The sequence below is a fragment of the Bombus impatiens genome, unplaced genomic scaffold (assembly GCF_000188095.3).
Source record: "Bombus impatiens unplaced genomic scaffold, BIMP_2.2 scf_0136, whole genome shotgun sequence".
Taxonomy (NCBI): Eukaryota; Metazoa; Arthropoda; class Insecta; order Hymenoptera; family Apidae; genus Bombus; species Bombus impatiens.
The window spans coordinates 2,942,028-2,969,584 of NT_176555.1; the positions used below are offsets into that span (position 1 = coordinate 2,942,028).

The 27,557-nt window shown below is 36.3% G+C and overlaps 5 protein-coding genes across 11 annotated transcripts; 2 read left to right on the plus strand and 3 right to left on the minus strand.

Annotated features, from left to right (window-relative positions):
- Nucleotides 1–81: 81 nt before the first annotated feature.
- Nucleotides 82–1,489, plus strand: LOC105680341. Its single transcript, XM_024365501.2, has 2 exons — nt 82–498; nt 637–1,489. The coding sequence occupies exons 1-2, from the start codon at nt 219–221 to the stop codon at nt 834–836; spliced, it is 480 nt and encodes a 159-aa protein (XP_024221269.1). The 5' UTR covers nt 82–218; the 3' UTR covers nt 837–1,489.
- Nucleotides 1,490–3,981: 2,492 nt separating this feature from the next.
- On the plus strand, nt 3,982–5,823 carry LOC100749630. Its single transcript, XM_003487012.3, is given in 6 exon segments — nt 3,982–4,035; nt 4,609–4,649; nt 4,651–4,752; nt 4,790–4,844; nt 5,549–5,622; nt 5,703–5,823. Coding segments are annotated over 6 exon segments (447 nt in total).
- A 6,134-nt stretch (nt 5,824–11,957) lies between these two features.
- On the minus strand, nt 11,958–12,951 carry LOC100749751 (signal peptidase complex subunit 1). Its single transcript, XM_003487013.4, has 3 exons — nt 12,742–12,951; nt 12,551–12,610; nt 11,958–12,480 (listed from the first exon to the last, which is right to left on the minus strand). Exons 1-3 carry the CDS (start codon nt 12,784–12,786, stop codon nt 12,298–12,300), a joined length of 288 nt encoding a protein of 95 aa, XP_003487061.1. The 5' UTR covers nt 12,787–12,951; the 3' UTR covers nt 11,958–12,297.
- A 1,075-nt stretch (nt 12,952–14,026) lies between these two features.
- Nucleotides 14,027–14,877, minus strand: LOC100746089 (signal peptidase complex subunit 1). Its single transcript, XM_012381837.3, has 3 exons — nt 14,719–14,877; nt 14,508–14,567; nt 14,027–14,428 (listed from the first exon to the last, which is right to left on the minus strand). Exons 1-3 carry the CDS (start codon nt 14,761–14,763, stop codon nt 14,246–14,248), a joined length of 288 nt encoding a protein of 95 aa, XP_012237260.1. The 5' UTR covers nt 14,764–14,877; the 3' UTR covers nt 14,027–14,245.
- A 212-nt stretch (nt 14,878–15,089) lies between these two features.
- On the minus strand, nt 15,090–27,128 carry LOC100749871 (solute carrier family 26 member 6-like). 7 transcript variants are annotated; one of them, XM_033319158.1, is made up of 15 exons: nt 26,600–27,080; nt 25,687–26,284; nt 23,866–23,979; nt 22,969–23,130; nt 22,414–22,524; nt 21,415–21,587; nt 20,896–21,063; nt 18,102–18,203; nt 17,751–17,884; nt 17,486–17,648; nt 16,909–17,085; nt 16,492–16,764; nt 16,085–16,246; nt 15,759–15,885; nt 15,090–15,670 (listed from the first exon to the last, which is right to left on the minus strand). In XM_033319158.1, exons 3-15 carry the CDS (start codon nt 23,960–23,962, stop codon nt 15,534–15,536), a joined length of 1,986 nt encoding a protein of 661 aa, XP_033175049.1. In that variant the 5' UTR covers nt 23,963–23,979; nt 25,687–26,284; nt 26,600–27,080; the 3' UTR covers nt 15,090–15,533. The 7 variants fall into 7 exon arrangements, 6 of the variants coding, with proteins under 6 accessions (XP_033175049.1, XP_012237414.1, XP_024221263.1 ...); XM_012381991.3 differs by lacking the exons at nt 25,687–26,284; nt 26,600–27,080 and adding an exon at nt 27,110–27,128; XM_024365495.2 differs by lacking the exon at nt 25,687–26,284.
- Nucleotides 27,129–27,557: the final 429 nt, after the last annotated feature.

Genomic DNA, 27,557 nt, shown 5'->3' on the forward strand with positions numbered 1-27,557 from the left:
CCACGGTGGTGGAGGCTATGGAGGCGGTGGTGGTGGTTTCGATGCTCACCACGGTGGCGGAGGATTTGGAGGTGGCGGTGGTGGAGGGACAATTATCGAACACCACGGTGGTGGAGGATTCGGAGGCGGTGGTGGCGGTTTCGATGAACACCATGGTGGAGGAGGTTATGGAGGTGGCGGTGGTGGGGGTGGTGGCGGAGGATTGATCATCGAACACCATGGTGGCGGTGGAGGCTATGGAGGCGGTGGTGGCTATGGTGGCGGCGGTGGTGGATTCGATGCACACCATGGCGGAGGAGGTTTTGGAGGAGGCGGTGGATATGGAGGTGGCGGTGGATATGGAGGTGGTGGTGGAGGTTTTGATGCTCACCATGGCGGAGGAGGTTTTGGAGGAAGTGGATTCGGTGGTGGCCACGGTGGTGGCGGCGGAGGAGGTGGATTCGGTGGAATCGAACACCATGCTATTAGTAACAGCATATCTTCCGGCTTCGGAAGCAGGTAATAAGATGTTCTTTTCCTTAATATTTCTCTTAACCCTGATATTGAAAGCGTCTTTATATTTCCTGAGCGTAATTTCGCGCTTAACATTTTCATTTGCAACCACGTTATATCTTAATAATTAAATCTTTATTTCAGTGGGCACGGTGGAGGCGGAGGTGGATACAGTTCCGGTGGTGGTTACGATTCGTACTCAAGTGGCGGTCATAGTGGTGGCGGTCATGGTGGTGGCGGCCATGGCGGTGGTTTCTCAGGCTATCACAAGAAAAAGTAATAGCGATCGACGAGTCAATGTCGTGTTTCCGATCGGTCGGTTTGACCGATTTCCGACATCGTGATGATCGCGTTATTCCTCGTGCCGCGTTCTCATCACGCGATCATTAACGTCACGTGACTGTCGATCGCGATTCATCGACAACACTCACTGCTACATAGCAGGACACTAATTCACAACGATCGTTTCGATTTCCCCTGATTCTCCTCGAGATACTTCGAGGAAACTATTTGTCATTTCCACTTTCGTTTTTAAACGAGTTGGCGTTTACCGTTAAACGCAGCAGAGAAAATGGAAAGTTTAGAAATTCGATCGAACGGAATTAGTATCGTCATAACGTTTGCAATGTCGATTTAGCATCTTAAGTGGATTAAACGGATCTGTCGGTACATCGTGTATGAATTGGATTAACGATAGAATAATTTACTGAGAATTTAGGAACGAGGAAGAATATTTTATTCGTGTATTATGGATTACATGACATTAGTTTCGATCACCAGAAGATCGACCGTTCGTACAGTTTCGTGTAAATCCTGCATGACTGCGTTTTATAATTAGTTAGTCTTTAATGACTACTCGCGTGCGCTTCGCAACTGCGACGCATTTACCTGATTATTTTACTCATCGCAGCTATTGTGTTTTGTATATATTATACGTTGTGTAAATACTATTCGTTTACTGTTATCTTTAATAAATTGTTTTATTTGTATTTTGTAAGTCATGAGTCTTTCTTTATATCCCATAAGTGAAAAGTGAAAACATTTGCTGTTTTATATTTCTTACACTTGCCATACGCATGATTATTAAATCACTAGTTTACCTAACTCGCTTCTTCACAATTTCGTGTTTTAAAACTCGTTACAAGCTCAACTTCAATCGTGAGATATACCTACAGCTGAAGCAAATCAGTGCATTATAAGTTACATATAATTGAAAATAATTAAAAATAAATATCAACCTACTTTTTTCAGCAATATCGAATCCTCTTTAGTACACTACTTTTGTTTACAGATCTAATTTTGTCCATCCGAAAATTTGTTAATCTTCCTGGCTTCCAAAAATTCTGAAAAAATTAACACTTACTTATTAACGTCGCTTCTTTATTATCAAGCACTCTGTGAAGTTAATTCTTAAAAAGTTTTCTTGATAACAATTGAAATCTGGATGCCCAAATTGAACGCTAAAGTTCCTTTGTGTTCAAATGGATCCAAAGATGCTACTGAAACCTAGTAAATGTATTTTATCACCGTAGAGGGTCGTAGATCCATTTAACAGCCAGGAAATTCCCATGGTTTCAAACCAACATGGTCATTAGTTATCGTAGGAAGCGATTAATCAAGGATATTGATCTCGGGAAACGGGCGAATGATGTCTGTCGATCGCTGCGAGCTTGTTCGCCATAATGGAGTAACTTTTCTGGAACGATAATTGCTTCAGAACGTCTAGGATTAGTTCGAAATGGAAAGTAAGCGAAAAGTGAAAGAGAGTAGATGTTACGGTACACGGAGGAGGACGATTTCACTCGCACGATTCTAGGTGTTCGTATGGCAAGTAACACGGATGTTGTCCTTGATCTACGATAGTCTGCGCCGAGAATCTTTCTCGTTTTGCAACAGCGCCTCGAGATCAATGGCCGTATAAACAATTCGTCGAGACAAGGTATTAAAATACAGGGATTGTTTAGAACGTCTGAATCTTTTGAGATTCGGTCAATACTTCCTTATTGTTACTTTCTTTCCTTTTATGACTATGTGGTAATATATCGCACAAAACGTAACATTAATCTTGTAACAGTGTGGTCTATGCAATTGTTTCAGACTGTAATTCCGTTACCAGTGCAGTTACAGAAAAACGTCGAATAAGAAAGATGAATGGCTCAAGGAGTACTACATCCGTTGCATCAATTTTTCTTTTTTAAAGCGCAATGGTGCATGTGCAAACAACGATCAAATCATTCTTTTAAATGGAACCAACCTGTACAATAATTGTTTAACATGCATACAACATATAACAATTGTTTATATATTCTTTTTTATACACAGAACTTTCGAAATTACGAATAACAGAAGTGGACGAACTCATTGTTACCAGGATGTTCCTGTTTCTCAGAAGATGGTCGTTTGCATAACAAAATTGTGAAAGTAGACAAACGTAAAAAATCGGCGAATAGATAAAGCAATTGCCTGAAATGGATCTATTCTGTCTGAAATGAAAATTAAACTTTCTAGCCTGAGATCTTGTAAAAGTGCGTATACGAGATTCTTCACTTTCCGACACAGCCATTAACTATGCTTATGAACTTCCAAAGAAACGACGTGTTGCTAATTCGTTCAAATTTTCATTTGGTATAACAGAAAATTCTACGCTAATTTACACGAGATACACCGTACGCGTGAGTACTTACACTCTCCAATCTTAAACACGCACATTCGTTTTGACGTTCGCGGGCGAAATCGGTTCATAAAATTTGAATACAAAAAAATGAAACATCGTTATACTTTATAAATACAGAAGATGAACAATTATCGATATCATTGTCTAAAAAGAACGAATAACACAGAACGCAACATACAATTAGGTTTATCCAATTCTCCATCGGAATTCCTCTTTCACGTAGTAGAAATATCAAGATCGTACCATTACTGTGAGAAGTCGCCCATTTGTCGAGACATGCAAGAAAAAACAAAATGAAGTACGACGCGCAGCTGATTTAGCGGAGGAGGGATTCGATTGAGAAAGAAAAAAGAATAATTCCCCGTTTACTTTCTTCGTACCATTGGCGTAAAGCGATCGATACATGCAGATCCAGATCACGCTAAACGCTTTTCGAAATTTCTCCAGACATCGAACGATATTACACTGTTTAGAGAATCGATAAGATTTCCAACAGATACTTTGCTGGAATCACCAAAACGCATCGTTTATGTGTTTATGATGAAGATTACAACGGTAAATGACACGTTACGACAATGTAATGTTACTCTGATAGCGGTAACAGAAGACAGAGAAAGTGAACGCGAGTTCCAGAAAGATCGAACACTTTCGAAGGGCCATTTCACCGTTCCTTCTCTTTCGTTTCTTTCTTCCCTGGAAATCATAATAGCGAAACAGTATAGGCGAACGAGATCGATTACAACTTTCTATTAATTCAGTCGGCTGTTTAAATACGTATCAATGAACGTAAATGGGCCATTGAAGAAGAAATAATAATGGGATTCGGGATATTCGATTACGCGCAATGTTTCCTGGTGAAACTGACGTCTGTAAGCTCGTAAATTAGCGTAATGTCGATAGTAAAGCATTTGAAAAGTCGTTGCTCGCTAAATTGTTAGAGCAAGCAACGCAATTGATTACAATAGAAGTTATGGTAATAGAAAACATTGTAAAAGGTCTGTTTCGCAAATACGATTACGTAAAGTCGTTCGCGATTCAATAATTTTTATATTTCTCAAGTTTGTATCGGTACATTGCCTATGAGAGACGAATATGTCTCCTTTCAATTTAAAATGTCTCTTCTTTTAAAAGAAAATTATTAGATAAAGTACACTCTGATCTCTTTTTAAATCATTTGTATTTATAATTGTTTACAATGTTTGCTTTCTCCTTAACAAGCAGATTATTAGACAAGATTATTAGACAAGAGGAATACTCCAATCTCTTCTTAAACGATTTGTATCTCGAATTATTCGCGAAATTTCTTTCTTCCGTAGTAAATAAATACATCTCGATTACATTTGTCTTTTTCTATTCTTAAATCAATGATTTACTACTACACTCACACTACTGGGGCGATATCTTTCACACGAGAGACAAGTAGGTGTCTACGACAATGATAGAAGGGGCACGTGAAATTTCATATAATCTCAAGTGAGAGCGAGTAGAGGGTTGGGTGGGGTGCACGCAGGAACTATTTTGCTCGTTCCTGTACCGTTCACTGATTATGCTTCCGTTTATAAGGCTTGCCAGGATTCCAGCTTTTAGTACCCGAAGAGCAACAGTCTTGGAATACACTCGGAGTTCAACGTTGGAGCAATCAGACTCGAGGCAGAAAATGGCGAAACTCCGAGCGCAAGTGGGTGTTAATCACCTCGATCCTCTTCGGTGACCTTGATTTACTTCGACAAAAAATTACGCGTCTGTCAAAAATAACGCCGAGTGAATTCCAAAAATTAGCTGACCTTCGAAACGCGGTGTCGTGTTCTCTTAGTTTAAAAAATTATTTAATAGGACGATTGGATATTTGTTGAATGTTTCGAATGAACATTCTCGTGACTTTTGCTTAACTTCTTCACAGACAAAATTTATAAAAGAGAGAAGAAGAAAACCGTACATTTCTTCGAAAACATACTATACACACATACACGTAGCCGTGAAATAGTTCTGAAATATTTATTCATAGTAATGTTCATGGTATCTTTTAAATTCATACTTGAGTTAAACGCGCACATGCGTATGGTCAATTGCACGTCAACTTGTTTTCTATGGAAGCAGCAAGTCGTTAGAAAGAATGGCTTTAACGATAAAAGGAACAATAAGAGGCGTGCCTCAACGACACGATAATTTCACCATTTAACGACGCGATCTGATCGTACATTAGATACTTTCACCGGGGTCTTAATCTAACGTAATTAATTTACTCTTCTACGGAGTCATGAAATATTTCGCGTAGTATTAACCTTTCATTTAAAGTCGCGTTATTTATATCATTTCTACGAAGTTTCTTCCCTTCTCAAGTATTTTGATATGTTATTGTATTTAATTATATTTATTTTTCAGGCCTTCCTTCTTGTTCTCGTCGTTTCAATCGTCCTCGTAGCTTCGATGCCTTCCCCTGGCGGTCATCACGAACAGTAATTATTTACCAATCGATTAATTATCGCTTGCATTTTACACTGGACCATTATATTCGATAACGTTTCGTTCTCCGCAGCACGCATTTCGTCATTCACGTGCCAGAATTGATTCACAAACACCATCATACGCATGTGAAAAAGATTCACATAAAACACGAAGAAGATGATGGTGGTCACGATCACGTAGAAGAGTGGTGAAACTCGTGCAGTTTCTCTAGTTTTATAGAGTTTGTACGATATCTTTCTAAGACTTCTTAACGTTAACGTTGTTGCATTGTTATTGTATTATAATCGTTAACCATTGTTGTGAACTTATGTTGTGTTAATAAAATACTGTTAATAAAAGTTATCGAATAATGTTAATTGTAACATAAAACACAAGATCTTAGGTGTTTGAAAAAATGTACATTTGATATTTGACAAACACGTGTATTGTATAAAAAATAAAGTAACATGATATAGTATGTACAAATAATGTTAACCTAAGTACACACATGTGCATACCAAGTGATATTAGTTCTATATTACAGACTTAAACGACTAATGATGCAGGCAATTCGAGTTACATTTTGTACTATTCCCTTCTTGTAGCTTCTGCGTACTTCCGGGAACGATTTGGTTGAGCAAGAATAAAATTGGAGTGAAATTCTATTAGCAATCCGAACGCCCTTATTTTAGAATCTGCAACAAAGTGACAAGAAATCTTTACTCTCGTAATTTTTCCCTCGATTCTACGTGCTTTTGGTTGTTTTCGATTCAATCGTGTTTTTCTGTCAAGTTTTTCACTGAAACTTTTTATGCACTTGTCCTCGTTTCAATTTTCCTTTAAATAATCAAAATATGTCTGATTTCCATAATATGAGAATAAAATTCTTTACCCTCCGCTATGAAAATAATTAAATGTCTGTCAATCGTTAATTACGTTCTAGCCAAAATTTTGATTGTTTCAATGTCGTTGACGCAAGCGAGAAATTCTTTGTTTTAATTACCTAAATAATAACAAGCCGAAGAGCGAAGCGCTCCCATTACCACCACTTCTTTTCTTCGTGAACAGGGATGGGTACAGGCACCTTTTCGACGATCGGAACAGGTACGTGCACCTTTTCGACGTGATGGACTGGCACTGGAACGGGCACCTTTTGCACGTGATGGATAGGAATTGGAACAGGGACGGGCACCTTCTCTACGTGATGCACTGGTATCTTCTTCACATGATGATGATGAACCGTATGCACGTGATAAGGCACATGGATACGGACGTGCTGGTGAGAACTGAAATCATACGTTTAATTTTCTTCCGAACGAGTTGACTGTCTTCTTTTTTAATATACTAACTATAGATTCTAATACAAATACAATAATAAAATATGTAAATTCTAGATGATAATACTTCGTTAGTTAAGAAAACAACTTAAGAGAAGAAACAAAATAATGCATCTTAATTTTGTGTTTAAAAATTTGTATTTTTATTTTTGAAGATAATACCAGGTGAAATAGTCATACGAAACGTTCAAACATTTTGACAACTTACCCATGATAGCCTGGTACTGGCGAAGACAAGGCCACGGCTAGTATTCCGAACACGATTAGCTGCAACACGAATGTGAATTTGTGATTTGCCCATAAGGCGAAAAGTGCACCGTGACACGGCGTATCGTGTCATTTATATGCGCGACGTTACTTTTTTTGCTCTTTTTTTTCGAAGTTTCACTACTCATCCTACATGCTTTGTGCAATCATGTCTCGACAGGGTGAAAGTGTTTGCAGTTCTAATTTTAATTAAACGTTTATCGAAATGAATTTACCTATTACCATTATAAAATTATCTGACCGATATTACAATAATCGGTAAGAAGACAAAACAAATATACAAAGAAGCAGAAACTAAGAATGAAGCTAATCTAATTTACGTATATGATCAGAAACCTTGGTCTGCGCAAAATTTCCTACGGATTCCAAACGAAGCCATAAACAAAATTACCAGAAAAATAATCCTCAAAGTAATTGATACGAGAATCAATTCGTAAAACGTTCACAAAGAATTTTCGTATAATTCTACAAGTTTATAGCACATCGTTCGAAATCACTGTATTCGTCGATCCACAAGGGTAGTTCACCCTTCACACGAAGCTTGGCCGAAGGTTCTACTCACAACGATGGTCTGGGAGCGCATTCTGTTCGGCTGTCTGTTCTTCTTTTTTAAATGACTACAATTTTCTTGCTCGACGTGACGAGCCCACGAAACGACACGGTCGCAGAAAAAGAAAGAAACGATAGAAAGAGGAAAAATCGAATGAGACGAACTGAAGCTCGATTATACGTCGATCACACGTGAGACCAATGTTTTACCGATGTCGATACGTTTCTGGCTTTGAACGGCCGGGGATGTGTGCTTATAAAGGACCAACCGAGGTGGCCAAAACCACCCGGTGAAAAGCCACAGGGTGGGAGAGCCAAAGTCGCTCGACTTTACGGTTACGTAAAAGATAGGAAGCGGCCGACTCTCTGGTTACGTCCGTTCCAAGCGTTCTCCAAGCCTGCGTAACAACACACTGCGTACGCTACGTGTCCAGCTTCGTTCGATATAATTTACTTAGGACCGAGAAATGGCAAAAACCTGTCTTTAATTACGATATTAATTCATTCGAAGAGTCAATCAGTTAGTCATTTCACCGTTACGTAGACGATCGTAGAAATAGCGGGAGTGCGCGTTTCCCGCGTTTTCTGAATTATGGATGAAACGTGTTGAATCAGATGGTGGCGGAAAGTAAATTCTGTCAAATTTTCACGAATTTCCTGTGAGCATATGTGCGATAGTTGAATTTCCTAAAGGAAAGTTCGATGGCCATTGGAAATGAAAAGTGGATGGAATTTTAAGTGTCTCGTTATATTTGTTGAAACTTGGTGATAGTGCGAACATTTGTGAATTTTATTGTCAGAAATGACAGAAAGGAGAAGCTGCTTCGTATTTTGGAAGACAAAGCAGATGTTTCTGACACCACTGAAAATTAATCGTTTCTAAGCAAAGAAACGAATTGATGTTACACGAATTTAGGTATAAATTGCGGTGTTATAATACGAATTAGAAAATTATTCTAATGAGGCGATTATAAAAGAGTACGGGAGGTAGAAATATGGGATTCGTAAATGTTTTCGACCGAATGATTCGCAAAAAAAATTCTTAATGTTGAAGATATGTATGTGTTACATAAACGTTGGCTGTAAATTGTGCTTTAAAATGGGAAAAATTATGTCAAAGATATATCATTCGTTACTGCGTAACTGGCTGAAGGCGGTGGCGGAATTTTTGCATTACGTGATCGATTTCACCCAAAACGTTTACAAAATTTTATGTCTTCTGTTGTGTCTGTATTAGGCATAAACAAATAAATAATCAACATATGACAAACTGATGCTTTCTATTCTACAAGCTAAATACTTCTGACTTATTCTACAAGCTAAATACTGACTTCTCATCATTAAGTAACGGCACTTTCTATTAAGATACACCAATTTGTCTATCCATTGATACAATATATTCTCGTAGTTTTGGCAAGAAAGAGAAATTCGTCTACGCATAACTAAAACAGTGTCGAAACATCGTAACAAGCCCAAAAGTGGTGTAATTGACATAACAGAAAATTTTTCTGTGGTTCAGCATGGTCGATGATATAATCATACCAGCCTTAATGTACGTAAGAGACATCATATACTAGTTTATTGCTTATTAATTGTAGTATCGCGAATCAAGCTCAATGCCAGTCGAGCGGAACTCGTTGGAAGTGGATCAGGAAAATTATATTATAGGAGACGTCTAATAGCGGACATTGTCATCAATCTGTCCCCCTTTTCCTCGGCAAATAACACTTGGTGTCTAATCGTGAACTTTATTTCGTTCCTATCGCTGTAAAGTTGCAAAACTTCTCTCTTCCAGCTGATAATCCAGTTTATCTCTTCCCATTCTTCGTTCAATATTTAATGACGATAGTGCACATTAGAAAATCCTTTAATGTCATTTTTCACGAAACATTTTTACTCTTCTATGAATTCCTTTAGCGCAAAACGATCAGAGTCACGAATTTTCTTTTCCTTTTCTCTGCGTTAATTGAGTGTAAATGGCGTGGATAAAAATTAGATGCAATATTCAACTTCCTGCACGTAGTTGCAACATTCTACCTTTATCGATCCCAATTTCTTTACTGTTTGATTAAGTCTTATTTGACAGACGTGCCACTGACACTATTTATACAATGTATATGAAACTCAAGTATGTAATTTGCATTAAAGTTACGACAAATACATCTGCTAATTGCACGTTAGAAAATACATAATCAGTTTGATCAAAGCATTCGATAAACGATCTATTAACTCGGTCAACCACGTGGAAAATCACGATTTTGGCAACTATCATTTATTACGCACTCCCGTTCAAAAATCATAGAACACTATTTTTTTTATTCTCAATAAAACCTCTGAAGTAGATTGCGAACTTTAAATTACATGCATTTTTCTAGTAAATTTGTTAATATATTATCTGGCTCCTTTGTTGTATTTAAAATTTCAAAATAAATTCTCTTTCTTCGTATGTTTTAACGATTACCTAACGTATACCAGTTTTTAAGCAAATATGTAATGATTATCCGAAGAGTTTTAAGCGAGGGTGTACCTAATAATTGCACATTAGTATCTAAATGTTGTGAGAATTGAACCACGTTAAATCTCCGAAAAATTCATTTAGTTGCCACCAATTAGCTCAGTTACGTGAAAACTCTTGCCTCCGCTACATGCAAAAAAGATACAAAAAAAGATGAAAAGAAAACGGGAGGAGAAGATGCAATTCCTTAATTTCAGATTCGGCATTTCCGGTGAAATACGTCCAAGTAATCGACTCGCTTTCTAGTCAAGGTGGCCTCAGTTCTTTTGCGAAAGGAATCAGTGTTAAGAGCAAGGTAACCTCGATCCGCGTCAATGTAATGCCTGTTGCATCCTTTTTTTTATTTTTTTTTTTCGTGTGTGCACTGCGTCGATCCAGCCAGTGTTGTAGGAAGTGGTGCAGCTCGCATACTTAAAATATTCATCATACAGGGAGAAAGCGTTTCGTAATCCTCCACCTGGAATACGAACCGTATCTTACGAGCTGCGAAAGCGAGAAAAGGATCGAAGATCGTGATGATTTTGAGAAGGTTCGGAGTATTCGAGATTACGCAAGAATCCTCCCAAATGTGTATTGCAAAACGAGCATATATTATAAAATGATCTGGAATAAATTAAGTTGGTTGGTCTATTATGGCATAATTTTGACAAAAAGGAAAGACGCATGTTAAAAGAAAAGGTTTAGCTAATAGTAGAGGAGATCAAATGATGTTAGAGTTTCTAAAATTCTGCATTATTTTATAGCAATGAATTTAAATTAATAAATTCAAATTCCTCTAAAAAACGAGTGATCTGTATTTAAAGATTAATAAAAATTGCGATTGCAACATCGTGGATTATCAGTGAAACATGTTGCGAAAGGATTTTGCTTCTTAGCATCATTGCTCAAGATATAATTCTTTATTTTCTCGTTTTGGGCTAGTGCACGTTTCAATAAAAAGAAGGTACATTTGCAGAAGGCTTGCAACGAAATCCTTTTCGTTGCATAACATTGTATTCCAGTTTCGTAGCGATGGACAATACATAACGACGAGACGCGTCGTACGACGATGACGAAAGGGACAGGATTAGAGCATAAACAAAAAAAAGACGAGGAGAAAGAAAACAGTACCGGGCGTTACGGCACATTTTGTATTTTCGATGTGGCTGTGATCGTTGTCCGCTTACGTAAGAATCTGCTTGCAATCATCCCCACCGTATCCAAAACGCTTCTACCTCTTCTGTCTCGTGAAAGTCACGTCGCCAGTCCGATTTTGAGGGAAATATGCTTCGGTTAATGTGTGACGAGAGAAAATGAGAAACGTGTCCGATGAAAGTCAAACGTTGGAACAAATCCAACGTGTGACTCGTGGTATGCGATATAATCATAAACGGCTGGTTAATTGTTCGTTCGATTTATTGAAATCGAAATTAAGACGACATCGATCGATCAACAGTCTGTATCAAGCACTTTGTACTGAATCAACTTTGTTACGAGATTTCTTCCTTTTGATTATTGCATATTATATAATCATGGCGAAAAGGAAATCCTGAGTCCGATATTTTATACAGTACAGCCCAGCGAGGACATAGATCTTCATGTTTCGCAAAAAACGTTACTTTCTAAAGATAAGCTATTGCTAACGATATTTTGTTATGCCATAAAACAACATGTGGCATTATTAAATTTTCATATAAACGATTCTGGCAATGAGTTTATTAAACAATGAGTTTTATTCTTATTTTGATATATAGATACAAAGGTAAATGCAATCTGATGGTACGAGCACTATCTTTACATAGTACGATATAATTTGAATTATATACATTAGTCTATATATATCTACATTGCTGATCAAGTAAAAAATATTGATTCAATCTGCATTTGTCACATCCATTACTTTCATCCATTGCTTTCACAGTCATAAATACATTGCTTAGTTATAAAATGATATACAAAGTATTTTTATGCTGTAAATCCTTACCAAGTACTGGCATTTTTTACAAGAATAACATTTTATTAAGTACAATTAGGATAGACTATTTCTTTTTTTTTAACTTGGTGGTAACTCCAGACTGTGGCTTCTGCCAATCTAAAGGTTTGCGACGATACATGGGCCACGGAGGAACTGTAATTAGAGCAGCCATCGCCAATCCTGCACCAAGGATATAAATTGTTTGTGAAAATTGTTGAATAACATATCCCCATATTAATCCAACTATCTGTAAAAAAACGATTTGTAATCTTGAGCATATTTTGTACAGTGCAATATTTTTAAATACAATACTTTACTCCAAAAAGTGTTATGATGAGCCTTGATAATTTTTCTGCCCGAGCTTGACCATCATAGTCCTGAAAAAGAATTTTATTCAAAGAAATATAGAGGAATTACCTGACTGAATTTTGACATATGGTGACACATAACCTAACCAAGAAGAAAACAAAAACTAAAGACAGTTACATATATTAATAAATTAACTTACTATATGCGTTGGGACGGATTTAATATATTGCACCCAAGAACTCATTTTAAACAAATATAAAGCTAGTACTTCCACGCAATCAAACTATAGTATAGTCATAGATTTTGACTAACACGTTGGCAATTGTTATTATTCGTGTGAAAACTGTAGTGGTAGTTTCTTAGCAGCGCCAACTTTAACGAATTTGTAGAAAGTACAATGAACAAAATTTAATGTAATATCTACGTACATAAGTTGTATTTATAAGTATCTATGTTCAAGTTCGTAAATTTGTGTATCATTGCTGAAATAACCTGTGTTTTAAGCATGGAAATAAAAGAAACATCAATGAAGATAAGACTTCGTAATCATAGCCTTCTTCGTGTGAGTCAAAATTTTAGTTTAATCAACGAACTTTAAAATTGCAAAATAATGGCCGTTAAATAATTTATTTTCGCGTGAAAACAGCGTTCGATACATTAATTTCACTTTGAATTAGTAAGATATTACTGTAATCATTGATATAAATCAGTATCTATAACATTATAACTTTCTTAATTGTTGTGCAATTTCTTTGGTTTATCACTTTACGGATATAACGTGCACAAACGTTACGTGCATTGTACTTTCTAATGCTTCCAAGTGAGAATTTCTCCATTGAAATTCAATGATATCTGATATATTGCGTTTGGAGTATAACGATTGTGTACATACACATATACTTATATTCATTCTTAAGTTATATTAACGCTTATAAAAAATGAATTCAAGACTTTGCATCTTTAGATTCCTTCACATTGCTTTCCATCCCCTCTATCGAATTTGCGTATCGTTAGGATAGAAAGAGGTTGCAATTGAAATTATCATAATTCGTGCTAGAGATCGTATCGTTGATCAGTTAAATGGAATATAATAATGAGAGTTAGTCAACTTTTCCGTAGTGTCGACAATACTCTATGTGTCAACGGTATTGGTTAGGAAACGCATTTCTAGTCGTGTAATAGTATGCAACAGTTAGCCGGCATTGTTGTAACAGTTTTAAAGGAGAAACCGAGTCACGCGGCATGTATAAGTCTAACCGCGTTTCTGCTCGCGCGGAATTCGAAACGAGATTGAAGTAAAATGTCTCAAGGGCGTCACTGTGTTACGAGACTATCGCAATCGAACGAGAAAATCGACAGGTTGGAATTACGAAATGTTGGTCATGTTTCTTTCCGCAATATAAATACACGCCGTTTTATTTTAAACGTTCTCGCCTTCGAGAATCAAAGATCGAGTCGATTTAAACATCGAATATTTGACAATCTTGTAACATTCTTTTATTTGAATTAAGAATCTTTTAGGATATTAATATAATCATGATACATTCGCTATATAGTACTTTTTCTTATTAGTCTTTCTCATAAATTAATAAGTACAGGTTTTACAATGGAAAGTGATGTTCGAAACATGTATTTTTGCCTTGAACCAACAAGTATTATCATGTAACACTTTGTAACAAAATATAGTTAAAAATGACAGTAAATTATTTCTTCTTTTTTTGCTTAATTGTAACTTCAGATTGTGGTTTCTGCCAGTCTAAAGGTTTACGACGGTACATAGGCCACGGTGGAACTGTAATTAAAACTGCCAGTACAAATCCCGCTCCTAATATGTACATTGTTTGTGAAAATTGCTGAATAACATATCCCCAAATTAGTCCAACCACCTGTAAACATAAATAAGGCATATGTAAGTAACCTTATAAAGTTGAATTGAACATCAATATTTGATGTATAATATCCAACCCCGAACAGTGTTATGATGACTCTTGATAATTTTTCTGCTCGCGCTTGACCATCATAGTCCTGAAAAGAAAATTGTTTAATCAGGAAACGTACGAATTTGTGTAAATATATATAAACACCTGTTGTAGTAAAATAACATAACCTAACACAAATGTTATGCACTTCTAAAATGTCATAACATTACTTTTGTGAGGTTAATTTGTAAACTTACTATGTGCGTCGAAATAGATTTGATATATTGTATCCATGCACTCATTTTAGAAAAGTGACAGTGACTTGCCGGTCAATTCACATAAACAAGCTTTCATTTAGACGTGGATTACGCGATATTATTTACGCATGCGCTGAGACGTGCTTTCTCACGTGCGCTCTGCTGTGGCGCGAATTATGATGATTTTAAGTAGTTTCAGGCTATATATTTATACTAAACATACTAAATATTTAGAGAAATATCATAAATAGGTATTCTGGAAGTGTATCTATAAATATTATTCGTTTCATAATTTTATAATACACAAAACATTACTTGTTATTACAAGAATACTATACGTATAAATATCATTCAATTTTCACACTCAATTCTAAGTTTTATTTACTACATCGAGGTAGTATGCTTTTAATATCTTTTAAAAATATAGTGGTACAGAATTGTTTATACGATTTATAATGAATCAAGCAAGATGAACACATTCAACCTTCACAATATTCCTTCTTGAGCAATTTGTTCGAACTGATTTCGACATATTCTTCATTAACAAACACTATCTATATACACAATTCAATCCTATCATAATCATCTCTTCTTTAAAGTTATATCTACAATCCCTCAACATCTCACAACTTCTCATTTCCAATATTCCTCTCATCAAACAGTCAAATGCACGCGCCTAGAAATAACATGGCAGTTAAATTGTCAGTCGATCACGTTGATTGAGAAATTTTTCCCTGGGAATCATGAATGAACTTTGCCGTATGTAGTCGCGATTAGTATTCAGGCAATCAGAGCCTGGCGACAGTTGCGTCGTCCTATATCGGCGAACTCCATGCTGGCTCGGTGTTAGACCTTGCAAAATGCACGGCATCTGCCACGGTGGGGAACGCGGCGAACAGGCCACCTTTGTATTCCAACAGGTTGCACTTTCTCATCATCTCGTATACAGGTCCTACAATGTGTTCAAATCGTTGCGTATCGATCGGGTCTAACATTGCTTCCGGTTTGATCATGCGGTTCCGCGACGCGATTCTACTCACCGGAACACCCGGCGATGTACACCGATATATCGATTTCACAGTACTCGTTGATCAGGTTTCTCAGGGTCGTTGTGCCCGCCAGGTCCATGTGACTCACCGCGCTCAGGTCCAGTATTAGGGTTCTCAGCTGTGCACAATGACAAGGAAATTAATTTTCTACGAAAGTGGGTCGGCAGTTTTATGGTTTCTTAGGGCTGGTGTAACGAGGATATAGTTAACGTTGATATTCCTTCTTGTCGATTTAAATAATAATTTTACTAACAGGATTATATTATACTGGATACTATTGTAAAATACTGGAAGATATTCTATATCGCATCTCTTACCTTCCTAACTTCCTTCAACTCGTCGTGTTTGAAGCCTCCATTAGGTTTCTTTCTCGGCGTCTGGCCAGCAATTTTATATACCTCGTCACGGAAGTGTTGCCGACAGGCGAAGTTCAAGCTGCCTGAATAGTGAAATATTCTTATACCCGGCAGCTCTACCGTCTGAAAATACGACTTCCGTGTTAGATCTATCTCAAACTCGTTTCAGCCTGTACCGCCTCGAGAAATACACGACACGAAAAAGAAAATCCGCTTTAATCGAAATAGATTCCCATTTTAACGTAACTCGATAAGAAGAATGTATAAAAAAAAAAAAAAAAAAAAAAAAAAAAAAAAAAAAAAAAAAAAAAAAAAAAAATAGAGAAAAGAGAAAAGAAAAGAAAAGAGAGACTATCATTATTCCATACGCTTTTATATCTCTTGGTATCCAGATAAAGCTCAGTACCAGGTACTAGAGCGAGTGAACAGGTGTAAGGACGGATAGAAAAGAGGATTAATTTGCCGATGCAGAACACGATTCCAATTAGAAGACCATATTCCACGTCCGTCAGAATTACTGATATGAATGTCACCGCCCAGATAACCCCATCCGTTTTGTCCAATTTCCAGAATTTCTTAAATTCTGTCACTTTCATTAGCATCCCCTTTAGAGCCACCACGATGATGCTGGCTAGAACACACTATATGGAAATATAATGTTTTATTAGCTACTTGAAACTTACACGTATAATCGATTGAATTTGTCGATTTTCGAAATTGTACAGATTTTTATTAGATTTTTGTATTTTATATAATTAAGAATGATTCAAATATTTGTGAATTACCCGTGGCAGAGGCTCGAAGAAGGGACCGATCCACAGTAAAACGCTAATTAGAATTCCACAGGATATTAGACTAGCTAATTGAGTTCGTCCGCCGACAGTTTGCTGGATCAGGGATCTAGAGAGCGAAGCTGTGAATGGCATGCAAGAGAAGAAGGATCCAACTAGATTTCCGACACCCTAGAAATCATTGAGGATGACGATAATTAGGTTCTTATGTAAATGAGTTGCATTGTCTTTCATACAGCGTGACATTGATTGCTATCGCACTATATTAATTCTAAAGCGGTCGCGGTGTCAGCTTCGATAGATAAAAGAGATTGACTTTGACGAATCAGGTCAAGTCTACGACATGAATTATTTAATTGATTCCCCGGTTAATTAAAATGTCAATAACAATGCATCAGATTTTAATCGTGTGACTACACACGCTGTTGCTTCATGCGATGTACTTGAATGCATTCCAAGACTAATTTAATGGTCATACAATCGAATATTTCTATATCATAATTCAGACGTGGGTTATATATCAGAAATTCAAATTTCATTCGAAATTTCCAAGTTAAATATACATTCAAACCTGCGCCATTAGCTCCTGGTTCGAGTCCACTTCGTAACCGAGTTTCTGCGCGAAGATTAACGCCATGGACATGGATATAGTATAGGACACCATAGTAATGATGAAGCTATCTAATAAAATGCTCGGTACCAAAGACAATGGTGGCAAGGTCGGAGACGGCAAACTGGAAGCAATGGAAGAGAAAGTTACCATAAAGATGTTGCTTTGTTTCAATGAAACACGACACAACTATCGTGAATAATACAGTTTCGAGAAACTTGGTTACCCGATTGGGATGTCACCCACTATCGCGATCCCATAAACTTCTGTAAGGTTCACGTACACTGAGAGGACAGTCCCAAGCACAACCACTAGCATTTCTATGGGGATTGGGAATGGACTTATTTTCGCGAACTTTGGCTGCAAATAAAATACGATTTTTTAGTGTAACTCCAGCTACCTTGCTCTGTTTTTTTTTTTCAGAAAATATTAAAACTGAAATTTTTTAAATACCGAAGAATCTTGAAATGAAGTATAAGAAATTCAGTTTTATTAAGATTTATAATATTTCGATATAATCTCTAAGGTTTTTATGCTGTTAGCTAAAATAATATTTTAATTCGTCTTTGAAAAATACCTTTAACGCATTGTTGGCAATGAGAACCAAAATGATGACACAGGATAGCAGGAGGGCAATCCCATTGACAGACTGATAGTTGTTAAAGAAGTCCACGTAACTCTAAAACGACATTAAACAACCATAATTAGGGACTGAGTTTCCTAAGACCAAAATCTCGTTACAATGTCTTCTAAATAAAACAAACAAACGCGATCATCTTACGTAAGTGTCATTATCCACCATAAAGTTGTATCTCAAAAGTTCAATCCCCTTATGTAAGTGAAACACAATCGGTGAAAGTACTGTTACATTAAACGCACGTTATTTCCTTCGTTTCTATTATTTGCAACTGTATTGCTGTAACAATAGCCTAATCGTCGAACGCAACACGTTTTACATCCTTTTGTCAGGTGTAAATTGATCAATAAGTTACGAAGATTGCGAACGTCTTTTGTCATTGGAACCAGTTTCTTTTTCGTTTCTGCGGTTTCTTTAGTTTGACCAAAAAGAAAATCCACTTGAAGAAATTCAAATTAGGTTGCCTACAAAGTGGCGCAAGATTATTTAATTTTGAGAAAGTTTCGGTTTCATTTGTCATTCGGTGACATTTGAATTTGAAATAGCTTTTTGACGGCAACTTCTGATTTTGTTTTTATACTTTCTCAATGAAAATTTAATTTAAGGTACACGCGTGCATGGAAAATTAAAGTGTTAACAAAGCCTTGAAATCTACTTTTTCTTTCCCAACAATTTTCCACAAGAAGTCTTCCATTTTCCAAGATAGAATCGTGGGATTCCGGATGTCTCGGAACTTGTTTCTCTCTTTCAATGAGCAATTGAAATTGTTAGAAAGTCACTGTCGGAATTTCATTTGGCATTTCATGCGTTCACCTGTCTCCGGATAGAAACAAGGACCGAGTTCTTTGAAATCGGCATAGTCCGTGTTGAAAACGACAAAGTGGAAAATCGACCGTGTTGCATGCGGTATTCGACGTATTTGGTATGAAAGGAAACGAGACGAGATGATATTAACAACCGGTACTTTTTGATTCTCCTGCTATTTCCTCTTTCATTACATCAGGAACAAACTATTAGAAACGTTGCAGAGTGTCTTTGAAGGAAGTAGAGACCCGGAAACGAAAAGAACAAAGTAAAGTGTTGGACATTCTGATGTGATTATCGCGACCATTGTGTTTTGTTTAATTTGATGTACGCTTCTGTTCAAAACTTTGGGACATCCTTCGCTCTTCGGATGAATATTTTTTTACGAAATGAAAATAATACTATAATTCTAACATTCGTTGTTAAATTAATCAATTACAGTATCAAGGCTAAAAGTGAGTAATATTACGAATGAAATATTCATTCATTCGAGGAAGTTATTGTTTCTTTTAAGACACGTGTTACGTTTGCCGAAGAGGAAGGATATAAAATTCTATGATAAGTGGTTTTCTCGTTTACACGTACCTGAAATTGAAGTCTGCCGATACGGCTCGTTAATCCTTTACAAAGAAGTAAATTCATATGAAGGAGAATTTCAAGGATCGAATAGTCCATAAATCTTTTAACGATGGTTTCCGTGTATAGACAGCTGACGAGATATACATTTTTATTTTACGCGGAAGAAGAAATCTTTTTTTAGCCGAATTTTATTACACGAAAAAAGAAGTTCAACACTTTGCTTTGTATAAGTCACATTTTTCTTATTATTCCTCATTGTTCCTTGTGCTTGTTTTGCACTTAAAAATCACACAGTTAAAAACCATAGATTTTTCAACTGGTTCACTGTTACAAGGTCTCGCTAAAATACGGTTTCATATAAAGAAAACACTTGATAATGCGACTGGCAATATTACGACGATGAGAAATAAAAGAAGTTGTTTGATTATTCTATAGCCTGGTAAACTTTGTTATCGCGTGGAAAAATTTCGTTACGCTAATTAATTCTTCCTCCAACGGTATACTGAAATATACGTATGTAAGAACAAACAGCATCGTTAATTATGGAAGCGAAAAGATTAACTAGCCAGCAACTACATAATTGGTAAACTATCACGTGTCGGACGTCAATTATATTCATCACGGTCGTACGTAGAGTGTTATATACATTTTTAAAGATCTATGATAGCTACTACGACGAATAAATACGTGTACTAAGCTTTCCTGTATAATTAATTTCTTCGATTGCTTTCTAAAAGTTTTAATTTTGTATAAAAAGGTTTCTCCATTCTCTTCTTCAATATTTTTGCATTTCTCATGTTACTAGAATTTTCTAATTTAAGCTCAGCAGGTTATTTTGTTTGTATCTTTCTCCTAACTATTCGCCTAACTTCCTATATTACGTTGTGGGAGAAAGTAAGTAGACAAGACACCTGTCGATGGTTCAAGCAGTTCGATCAATTAACTAAAGGTCTCTCCACTCGTATCAATTACATTTAGTTCGACAACCTTCTATTTTCTCCTATAAATTTCGCTCAACAAACACTTCGGTTTCCGATTTTCGCTTTAGTTCACGAATATTTATAACACATTAAACGAATTGAAAATTACTTTTTTCTTTCATCATAAAATTGCAATAACGCGAGATTGCTTTAGAACGTTTCGAATTTCCAGACTGCTCTCTCGTAAAAATCGAATGATTTCTCCTGTGGCCTTCGCGTGTAATACTTACTTATCTAATATAATCGATTTCTTCGACTGTTCTCCAAAGGTTTTAATGTCATACAAAAAAGAAATTCTTTTTTATCCAAAATTTAAACTGTCAGAGAACAGACGAGGAAATTACGCCTACCGTTAAGAATCTCATACTCACAAGTATCAACTTGAAGGGTCCTACGCGTTTAGGTAGGTTTTCCAGTCCTAGTAGATCCTTCACTTGCGACGTGAACACGTGAATCGCCGCGGATGTGGTGAACCCGCTTACGAGACTATCTGCTAGAAGCGATGCAATCACTCCCAATCGCAATAAATACATTACTAACTGAAAGATTATCAGATCAATGAGACAAATCAAAGATTAAGAAAGAATCGAAAGATTAAGAAATAAAAATATTAATTAGAAAATTAAAAGTTATATTTGGGTTTTTCCAGGTCTAGTTGCATGTATTTTCTAAAAATAACACTTCTAACGGAGTAATTAGAAAATTTGTAAAGCTGTAATACCATTTATATGATACACGATATTAAAAAAGGAATTGTTCTTCGTTAATTCGCTACCTTTAACAATTTTACGTTTGAAGATTCTACATGTAGGAAAATAGATAGAACGTTCCAGTAGATCCAAATACTTCGTAGATTGAAGAAAAACGGTAACGAGGCGGTAAAAGATTACCTGAATTAGGGCCACGGCGAAAGTGACTGCGGTGGCTACTTCCACGGGGGAATATCGATTACTCGTCGAGGATAATAGCTCGTTTTCTGCTGTCGCGTTCTTCGGCAGTTGTCCTTGAGAGCTGTAGGTCGTGACCACTTTTCCGGTCATCATACAAATCAGCGCGAAGGTACCTTGATATCAACAGACCGGTTATTTTAACTATTAAATTGTGCGAATTTTTAACCTCGATCGTTGTATATTTTTAGACATTAGTAGTCGTCAATGTATTATATGAGTTGTATGTAAAAATAATGGTCTACGGTCAGCATGAAGGTGTTTCGAAAATTTCATTGATAATTTTACAGGTATTTTTCTTAATGGTGAAATATTTGAAAAGCTTCTGGGAATGAAGCTTTTGAAACTGATTATAACTTAAACGAAGTTTGTCTATTTGTGTCTTTTTTATTGTGTCTATTTATGTCTATTTTAATGAGATATTACTGACTGGAATAGTCGAACTTTCGTTACCTATATTGACAAACATACGTAATAATAACGCACGGGATGGTATTATAACGAGAAAAAGCAGTCAAGTGCCATGGAAAATTGCGTGGCGATTTTGTCTGAGCAAGGTTGGAAAGTGAAGTCGAAATGAAAGTTAGAAGGAAGCGGATACTAGGAAGCTTCATCGAATTACGAGGACTATTCAGTTTTAGAATCACGGAAAACTGTTTCCTTGAAATTACGAAATTATGAAATCGGCGATTAAATTTATTAACGTCTGGACGAATATGAGAAAACATTCGGAGGAAACATTAATATCAAAGGTATGTACATGTAACTCTTGTACAAAATGGTAAAAGTTCGGCAAGTGACTACTAATCGATGGTTAACGAAAAAAGGGGAAGAAGAAGTCGTGAAGCTTCCGTATTTCGTAACACGTTACATACTTAGAATCATCGTTAGTATTATCAAGAGAGTCTTGGAATTACTGAATCATGTTTGTTTGCTGTTTACCCATTGAATTATGCCTTGACGTGCCAAGGAAGAGATACACAAGAACAGGAAAGAATGCCATGTAGATACCAACTATTGGTGGAACGTTGCCCAATATTGCGTACGCCATTCCTGAAAAGTAATTGCGTTAATTATGGGAAAAATGATTTTGGCCCCTTGGATCGGTAAAGATCAAGTGTATAGGAAAAATAAATTTTTATAATTTATTTTTAATAAAGTAATAGGACTGTCGATCTTCTTCGTCTAAATAGACTCTAACTCCAAATTATTATGAAAGAATTTTCCACTCTGGACGTGTACCAAAATTCGTCTATTTTTAATATCGTTCTTTAGATTTATATCATTGACACTCAACTCTGATAATAAGATACTCAAACGCGAGACAGGACAGACGATCCAAACACTGTACTTCTAATTTTCTTAACATAAGACTTCAAATTTTCAAAATAAACAGACATCTCTCGACAACTGGCATCAGTTCATTCATATCTCAAAGTGAATTTATTATCCTTATTTGTATTAATCATAAAAATGCCTCTTTGGAAACGTTCGTACCTTGAGGAATATGCATCACTGCCACGGTGATTCCAGCAATGATGTCGCCCAGTAAATCGGTCTTCCAATTGTAAGCCGAAAACCATCCGATAAGGGGTATGGTATTCTTCAGAATCGTCATCGGCTTGACCTTTCTGCATTTCATCGAGATGTTCTTCAAAACTGTGACATCGACCATCATTCATGAGCGCCATATCTTTGTACTCTTATTATTGTAGAATGTCTAGTAGTATAGAGATTTTTGTCTGAAGATTTAATCCTAGTTTTCCTGAATTAATGATTTTGTCCCTCGTATCGTTTATTTCTCCGAACCCGTCAATTAATCATGGAACAAGTGGGGAGTAATTAAGGTTTCCAGGGTGTCGTTAGAAGGAAAAGAGATTGATTTGAAAGCTAGTATAAAGATTTATTATTACGACAGAAATCTAGTCCCAAAATAGTACAAGCGTGAAAGCTAAATATTACTTGCTAACGATAATCGTTACAATAACAAATATATATATATATATAGCAAACACAAATAACACGTTATATTCAGTTTCTGTTGCAACTATGAATATCTACAATCAAATTCTCCACATGATAATCACGATAACATTACTAGGTAATCGTAGATAATATTTATCGTAAACCTGTAATAACGAAAATCGGTTAATTATGTTGCACAATAAGGAAAGAAAACGTTCGACTGCAATTGAAATGCGAAAAAAAATTCCTTGCTAGATTCTTCGATTCGAAGTTTATATAACGAGTCGTTAATTTTCATTCCTTTGATCAGACGAAACACAGTATATTGCGCGGCGATTACGCGACGCCTTATTGTAAATAAGCATCGCGGCTTGGCGAGGCGCCATGATTCTTGGATTCGCTCGCTGGGAATCCGCGTACGATACTTACGTGATTCGTTCGGCTTCGCATATTTGAACAAGTGATCAAGCTCGTCCTGTTGATAGACCGGTCGTCTCACCGTTAGTTCAGGGCTGAGTGCCGTCATCTCGTCGCTCAGATCGTCTGTGAATTAGTTCGCGCCTCGTGAGACCTTTTCGTTTCTTTCATTCAAACCGGTGTGCGAAATTTTTGTTGGCATATAATATCGTAGGAACCGTGTTAAATGCAGAATACGTGTTTCGGATAACGTGTATTATTACACGTAACTAAAGTACTGGGACAACAAACGTACAAGTACTTATGCGTTAACAGTTTATCGGTATTGCTTACGCAAAATTACGTAAACTTATCTCAGGCATGCGAATAAGAAATTATAGAGTATAGGTATTTAACCACGTGGCCTTTCCCACTTTCTAAATGGAATGTCTCGTATAGCGCGTGCTTATTAGTGCCGTAAGGAGGAGTTTACCAACAATTGGAATTCTTCGATGGACGCGCGAGAATTTAAATGTCAAGTTTATGATATTGGAAGGTGGAAATTATCCAAGTGGAAAAGAATTTTGTAAAATTCGAACAAAGGTTGCACGTGATAATTTGAAAGTCGAAGTTCTTTCGGTGAATTAGAGCGGATAATTAAATGAGTGTTCTTTCGAGATGGGAGATTGGTAGATCGAAATGGTTAATTTTGAATTTTAAATTTCAATTGTAAAATATAAATTTATCACGATCACATCGTATTTTGTTTGACTCAACATCTCGAATCTAAGTTCGTATTAAACGTCGTTCAATTGAATCTCATTGTGAAATCGCGGTATAAATAAGAAATACTCGAATGGCAACAATATATTCCATCATGTACGATCCATCAAACACTTTGGAATCAATTAGCTGAAAAATAAATGCCTCAATGAGACTGTGAGTGTTGCAATCTTTATATATTACGCGTGTGAGTATAGATAGTGATATCATCGAAATATAAAATCCTTCGATTGACCATAACCTACGACATTTTGACCTCAATTTTCTTCCGACGACTATGAAGTCATTTCATTCGATCATTCTTGTCTTAAAGACAAATTTAAAATTAAGAATTTTCGAATGTTCAAAATTTAAAACTTGTAATTTCCGAAAGTTTCAAATTCTCTTTCAAATCTTACAATTTTTTTGAACGCAAACTTTCACACTTTCAAAAATTCAAATTTCCAAAAATTCAAATTTTCAAAAATTCAAATTTTCAAAAATTCAAATTTTCAAAAATTCAAATTTTCGAAAATTCAAATTTTCAAAAATTCAGATTTTCAAAAATTCAAATTTTCGAATTCCCAACGTTTCAAAATTTTAAATATCCTCCGTTGCTGATCAAAGAAAAGAACTCCACTGATAATAATCGATCTCGATCGAAACGAAACCACGCTTTTTTATAGGATAGACCGGGGAAACCCCATAGAGAGCGACCTGTCATGGTGGTGGTGAGACGTGTACCACTTGCACGGTATGATTCGAGGCTTCTCAGGAGCACGCAAGCGTGTCGAGCAGCTGAATAACGCTACGTGTTGTATCGAAAAGGAAAACGCGGTCTGACAAAAGATCGACACACTATGATAACTCGGCTGCGCTGTCTATCGCTTACTAACGTAACAAACGTGAACGCGACGCTTGGCTCGTGTGTTTTCCATTGGAACTGAGTCACGTGCCGGTAATCGGGCCAAGAGCTGTCAAATAAACGCGCGTTCCATGGATAACGACCGTGATGATACTTCATCTCGATTAAGATGCTTAATTGGGCCGATGTAACTGCGTGTCTGACCAGTTAGAAAGTGAAATTGATATCTCTGTTGTCGTGGAACGAAGCTGGAGATTCACGAGATGAAATTGCGTCATCGAGGATTTTAACCCTCGCGACCCGATTCTGCGTTTATAGTGCGTTTTCTCCATGTGATCAACGTGAAATCAAATATTTGGTTTGTTTGGTGCATTACGTTGCACAAAATATTTCCAATTTACACATTCTTTTTCACAGGTATAGTTTTCTTCTTAGCTTCTACACTTCATGTTCGCGGTGTCAAATTTTTGTAATCATACGATACGAAATTTAATATGGAAATAATTAATCAGCACGTAACCGAAGCAACAAATACAATGATGCAAGTACATTTTATAACCGTCGTAAATCATTGCTCTTGTGAATGTTGAATGAAAGTTATCTTAAACAAGGATGAAAAGTATAACAAGTAAACTGAAGTTCTTCGTTGTTGACGAATAATCAGTACTTATTATAAAGTATAGATATAATTATTTATATAAATAAATAAAATTACATAGATAAATATACATAAATATTTCGAAACAACGTAACTCTTGTCAATAAAAAATGCATCAACGAATCGAATACTTGTCGTGCATTGATGAAGTAAACCGTTAGATCGATCTTCAACAGTCAATATTTCCAGTACAGAAGATAAAGAACATTTTTAGATGCAGACGCAGTGGCCGTTGGCGAGAAATGTTCTGGAGAGTTTATCACGTGAGTTTTACTCTCAAATACACAGCGTTGTTTAATAGTTACATCATACGATCTTCGAGTTGTCGATCGAGCACGGGGATGTTGACGCTGCGTTTGAAAGCAGGTCGAAGTCTATAGAGCGATGGTGTAAAAATCCGCGGAAACGAGGAAAAAATTTCCAACAAACGAGCAAATCACCACTTATCTCGTTGGAACGATATTTTAAACTCGGATGCTTACCGATGGTTTAGCGAGATTCACACTTCCTCTTAATCCACGTTTATTCCAATTATCAGGCGTAAAGATGAACTGAAACTCTTTACAAGAACAAATCTTCTTCCTTCAGTACTCCATGATTCCACCAGTGAAACACAACAAAGGCATTGTGTGAAATCTAACGATGGTTTACGAAGAAATAAATTTAAAGATCCTCCAGAGATTGAATTTGCAAGCAATTAAAGCGATAATATTTCAATTTCACTGACAATTATTTGATTTTCCCTTTTTTTCAATTATTGCAAGAAATATCATAGAATAGCACGATACTTTTTGGATATTATGGTATAAAATATACTCGATTAGAAAATATTCATTGTATATTAATAATATAGAAAGTAGAATAAGAGATGAAAACGCGTGTTATGATAGAAAAATCGAGCGCTGGTCGATCGATCGACGAACGTTAGTCTGTCGACGCTAACGAAGTCCAACTAAAATCGCGAACTCGAGGGAGCACTATGAGGTATATACCAGAGAGATTTCACTTTTGATCGAGCGCTGGGTCGGTCGAGTATAGCGTTCTTGTTTAACTTTGTTACGTTCTGTTGTCGAGGACACCCCGTTCTCCTGTAATCCGAGGTGCTATGGCGTCAATCAGAATTTTGCAAAACCCATGTTTTGTTAACACACAGAGCTCGACGATTTATGGACGTCTCCTTTCTTATCTCCCCTTTCTGTCTCTACCTATGTGATAGTTAATTGAAAGAACCATGAAGTCGTGATTAACATTTTAAACAAGCTGTGTTTTCTGACATTGCGATGATTCTTCTTTCTCGAAATACGTCGAAATTTATTTTTGAGAGTAGACACTTGGAAGTTTTGATTTATTAATCTCTTGGTGACGTATTTCAATTTATGTTGCATCGTTCGTAGAAACGAATATTTTATTCGTAACAATGATTTTCTTAGAATGCTGCAA

Coding starts and splice junctions, on each gene's coding strand:
- LOC100749871 (XM_003487014.4), bottom strand. Junction 21,588..22,413: donor GTCAAGGCATAATTCAATGG/GTAAACAGCAAA, acceptor GTTGATATCAAG/GTACCTTCGCGCTGATTTGT. Junction 17,885..18,101: donor TTGCCAACAATGCGTTAAAG/GTATTTTTCAAA, acceptor TTTTATTTGCAG/CCAAAGTTCGCGAAAATAAG.
- LOC100746089 (XM_012381837.3), bottom strand. CDS start 14,763: ATGAGTGCATGGATACAATATATCAAATCTATTTCGACGCACATA. Junction 14,568..14,718: donor AATCTATTTCGACGCACATA/GTAAGTTTACAA, acceptor TTTTCTTTTCAG/GACTATGATGGTCAAGCGCG. Junction 14,429..14,507: donor TCATCATAACACTGTTCGGG/GTTGGATATTAT, acceptor TTATGTTTACAG/GTGGTTGGACTAATTTGGGG.
- LOC105680341 (XM_024365501.2), top strand. CDS start 219: ATGGTGGCGGTGGAGGCTATGGAGGCGGTGGTGGCTATGGTGGCGGCG. Junction 499..636: donor TCTTCCGGCTTCGGAAGCAG/GTAATAAGATGT, acceptor TCTTTATTTCAG/TGGGCACGGTGGAGGCGGAG.
- LOC100749751 (XM_003487013.4), bottom strand. CDS start 12,786: ATGAGTTCTTGGGTGCAATATATTAAATCCGTCCCAACGCATATA. Junction 12,611..12,741: donor AATCCGTCCCAACGCATATA/GTAAGTTAATTT, acceptor ATTCTTTTTCAG/GACTATGATGGTCAAGCTCG. Junction 12,481..12,550: donor TCATCATAACACTTTTTGGA/GTAAAGTATTGT, acceptor GTTTTTTTACAG/ATAGTTGGATTAATATGGGG.